Genomic DNA, 4,358 nt, shown 5'->3' with positions numbered 1-4,358 from the left:
CAGTCACCGCACAGTTTGATTAACAGCTGTATGCTTCGTGCTGGATTATGGGGTGCTGAGAACAGCTGACCCCGAAAGCTCCATAAATGTCCCACAGGAAGTAAGACAGAAAACGTCATTGCATTCCAGATGTTTGGATAAGCTTCACAGGGATCCTGGTTCCTTATGTACACTGTGACTGGGCAACACTGCACAGGTACAAACAGAGTAGTACTTGATGTGGATAATGACATTTAAGTGAAAAACATTACAATAAATAAAACACGGAATAAAACAATCAATAAATTACACTTAGAAAACTAATATATAAACCAAGTAAGACACTTGGATTCTGTTAATATCTGTATTACAACTCTTAGATAGAAAAAGGTGGGCAGTTCACTGCTTTCGAAACGCATTTGGTCATCAGTTTCCGAAGAGCATCCTTGAGCTCCTGCTTCCTCATGCTGTAGATGAGGGGGTTCACTGCTGGAGGCAGCACCGAGTACAGAAATGACACCACCAGGTCCAGGGATGGGGAGGAGATGGAGGGGAGCTTCAGGTAGGCAACCATGGCAGTGCTGACAAAAAGGGAGACCACGGCCAGGTGAGGGAGGCACGTGGAGAAGGCCTTGTGCCGTCCCTGCTCAGAGGGCATCCTCAGCACGGCCCTGAAGATCTGCATATAGGAAAAAATAATGAAAGCAAAGCACTCAGATGCTAAAGAGGCACTGATCACAAGAAACCAAATCTCTTTGAGGTAGGACTGTGAGCAGGAGAGCTTGAGGATCTGGGGGATTTCACAGAAGAACTGGTCCACTGCATTGCCTTGGCAGAGAGGCAGGGAAAATGTATTGGCAGTGTGCAGCAGGGAATAGAGAACCCCAGTGCCCCAGGCAGCTGCTGCCATGGTGGCACAAGCTCTGCTGTCCATCAAGGTCCCGTAGTGCAGGGGCTTGCAGATGGCAACATAGCGGTCATAGGACATGATGGTGAGAATGTAATACTCTGCTGAGATGAAGAAGAGAAAGAAAAAGACCTGTGCAGCACATCCAGCATAGGAGATGGTCCTGGTGCCCCAGAGGGCATTGGCCATGGCTTTGGGCAGAGTGGTGGAGATGCAGCCCAGGTCGAGGAGGGCGAGGTTGAGGAGGAAGAAGTACATGGGGGTGTGCAGGCGGTGGTGGCAGGCTACGGCTGTGCTGATGAGGCCGTTGCCCAGGAGGGCAGCCAGGTAGATGCCCAGCAAGAGCCAGAAGTGCAGGAGCTGCAGCTGCCGCGTGTCTGCCAACGCCAGCAGGAGGAACTCGCTGATGGAGCTGCTGTTGGGCATCTGCAGTTCCTGGGCATGGAGTCCTGTGCAGAGTGCAGAAGATAATGACAGAAGTCAAAATAACTTGCAGAGACCCTCCTCCTGCTATACTATGGAAGTTTTTAGTTCTCTATGGAAAATGTTAATTTAACTCCATATCTTGAATTTATTTTCATGAGCTTTACCATACCTTAAGAAGTAGCAACTTAAGGAGCTCAGAGTTTCCTCTGATTTCCTAATCATATCTCAGCTTCCTCGATATTTTCCTTCTATGAGCAGTTTTTATGTCTCCTATCTTTATCCTGTCTGCGCTCAGAGTGCCCATCCCAACCTCTGTGCACTTAAATTTCTGTGAGAGAAAGCTGCCTTTTTTCAGGATAAGTTCATTATTCATGACTGCAGAAAATGATGGTAATTTCAGCTGGTGCTGTCTTTAGGGAGAGGAGAAGCTGATAACACTTGAGGAGATTGTTCATATAACAGCAGATTGTGAATGGTACAATTCAGGCTTCACAGAGATTTGTTCATATTTCACACCTCCTTTCAGAATTCTGCCTCCAACTCATTCTCCTTCCCTAAGAACAGGTGTTGGAAAATCCCTGCCTCGTCTCTCCTCCTGCAAAGCACCCTTGGAAAAAAAAACACCCAGTGGTGAGTGTAGCTGTTATCCCCCTACCCCAGGCAGCAGCTGTAGCAGCAGAAGACCTCTGCCCTGCCCTGCCGTGGGACTCCTTCCCCCCACACATCTCCCCGCAGCGCCCTGGGCAGCTCCCCGGGCAGGCTGAGTGCTGAGTGCTGAGTGCTGAGTGCTGAGTGCTGAGTGCTGAGTGCTGAGTGCTGAGTGCTGAGTGCTGAGTGCTGAGCCTGGCAGGCGGCAGAGTCACAGCCTGCAGTGAGACTTACCTTGTCAAAGGCTGTGAGCAGTGCTCCTGCAGTGAACTCAACACCTGCTCAAACCATACATATCCTATAAGCTCTCTGCCCTTTCTCTCCTCTCCTCCTGTCACCTGCAGGCTGTGCTGTGCAGAAGAGCTGCTCCTGGGCACAGCTGTCTCTCTGCAGCGCTGCCCACTTGTAGGAGCTCCCTGAGTCCCAGGAGCCCAGCCCAGCCCAGTCCAGCAGAGGATGTCATTTTCTCTTCCTCACTGCTCTCCCTGGAGATGACTTGGGGGCTGCAGGGCTGGCAGCTCCCGATAGACAACAGGGTCATCTCTGCAAAACGTACTTTGAAGTCAGATGAATTAATCACCAGTAGACAGTTTGATTCCAGAAGCATTGTTTGTCCTAAAAAATTGTGTGTGCCGAGCAAAGCTGCCAATGCCCCATCTGGTGTCATGGCTTTATGATTCTTGTTATCAGTATTCCACATCATAACATCATGTAAAGCACCGGGAATGAAAGAGTTAATACTCCAGTTCTGTGGACGGACAACTTTCTGGATACCTGGTTCTCAGAAGAGAAGAAGAACCGCATATCCCAGGGGACTCTGAGTTCAGAGGGGAAGATAAGCCGTGGGAGGAAGACCTGGGATCTCTCACTTGCTCGCTGCCTGGCAGTGTGTGGCTGCGCGCCCCAGCCGTGCGCCTTCAGTTCAAAGTAAGGCTTTTGGTTTCAGACACTTGCTCTCTCATTATATTTGAGTTATTAGCCTAAATTCCAATTTTATTTTATAACATTGTGTTATCTTACATTCCAGTATCATGTTTAGTAAAAACAAGTTTCCTTCTTCAATCATTGATGCTGTTTTTTATTATTTTTATTATTATAATTTTTTTTATATTTTATTTTATTTTATTTTGTTTTATTTTATTTTGTTTATTTTATTTTATTTTTTGGCCAGTGGGACTGCCAAGCCTTCTGCCCTCTGTCACGGACACACATTGATCCAGATAACTCCGTAACAAGACAACACACTCAGTCATATGCTCTGCTTTTAGGACGGGTGTGTGGAGCCAAACGTTGGACCTGATGATCACTATGGGTTCTTTCCATTGCGGGTTGTCCTAGGATTCCATGACAAGCTGGATACAAGCACGGTGGGTTGGAATGACTGTGGTGTCACTGTGGGTAGCAGTTCAGTAACACAGTCACGATGTTCTCTCAAAAGTGTGGAGAGCAGTGCTGTCAGAATTACTGAGTTATGGCAGTGATCATTATTACAGTGATGTCAGAGTCACTGTGCTGGAAAGGGGAGACAAGCTCAGTGATTTCAGCTCCACTGTGTTGTCACAGCTGATATGAGCACAGTGGTGTTGCAGTCAGACAGGAGCTCTGCATGTGGGTGAGCATCAAACAAGGCATCCCCAGAACAAAATCCTACCAGTGAGGAAATGGTACCTCCACCTTGGGCCTGGGAGTTCAAAGTTCTGTTGTGATTGACTGCTTGTTCAGACTGAGCCCCTCTCACATCCCACATCCTGGCATGAGACACACTGCCCACATGGGACTTGGGCCTCACGGCATCCTTGCACCCCATGCAGAGTCTGGCAGCTGCTGTGCCCTGGTCTTTCATTTGACATCAGACAAACCTCCATCCCACTGCCCCAGGAAGGGCCCTGAGCCAGCAGGAGGGAGGGACACGATCTCCCTGCCAAGGCTCTGGGGATCAGGCCTTGGCCTTTCTGCTTCACAAGACAAAGGAGGCTTTGCTCAGCATCACAGCCACCATCCCAGTGCCTTGGTCTGCCTGCAATCATGGCTTCCAATTATCTGCTCTAACAAGTCCCTGGGGAAGCTTGCTTGTCCATGGCCCTCAGTGGGGCCCATTAATACTCCAAGAAACTTCACTGTTCCTTCTGACTTTGTCTTCTTGAGCACTTTGTGCAATCTTCTTTCTGCACTGGAGGTGATGGACTCAGCAGCAAATGCCCCCTGGGGCCCATTACAACCTGAAGAGCCCTCCTGTGCCTTGTGCCTTCCTGTCATCTTCTTCAGGTGTTCAGAACTTGTACAGCAAACTGGACAGGTATCTGGAGACATCTAAAAGAGGAAGAGAACAACAGGCATTAATGAAGTCTATTTATTTAGTTAGTTATTGTTCAGTTTAAACAAGAATTTAAAGCAACAC

General features: G+C 48.4%; 1 protein-coding gene across 1 annotated transcript; it reads right to left on the bottom strand.

Annotated features, from left to right (window-relative positions):
- Window positions 1–355: 355 nt before the first annotated feature.
- LOC149914530 (olfactory receptor 14J1-like) lies at window positions 356–1,312 on the bottom strand. The gene has a single exon (XM_090126408.1). The coding sequence runs from the start codon at window positions 1,310–1,312 to the stop codon at window positions 356–358; it is 957 nt and encodes a 318-aa protein (XP_089982534.1).
- Between the last annotated feature and the right edge of the window lie 3,046 nt (window positions 1,313–4,358).

The sequence above is a fragment of the Phasianus colchicus genome, chromosome 29 (genome assembly GCF_987193195.1).
Source record: "Phasianus colchicus chromosome 29, bPhaCol1.hap1.1, whole genome shotgun sequence".
Taxonomy (NCBI): domain Eukaryota; kingdom Metazoa; phylum Chordata; class Aves; order Galliformes; family Phasianidae; genus Phasianus; species Phasianus colchicus.
The sequence above is the reverse complement of the archived record's forward strand: the minus strand, read 5'-3'. Positions and strand labels throughout refer to the sequence as shown.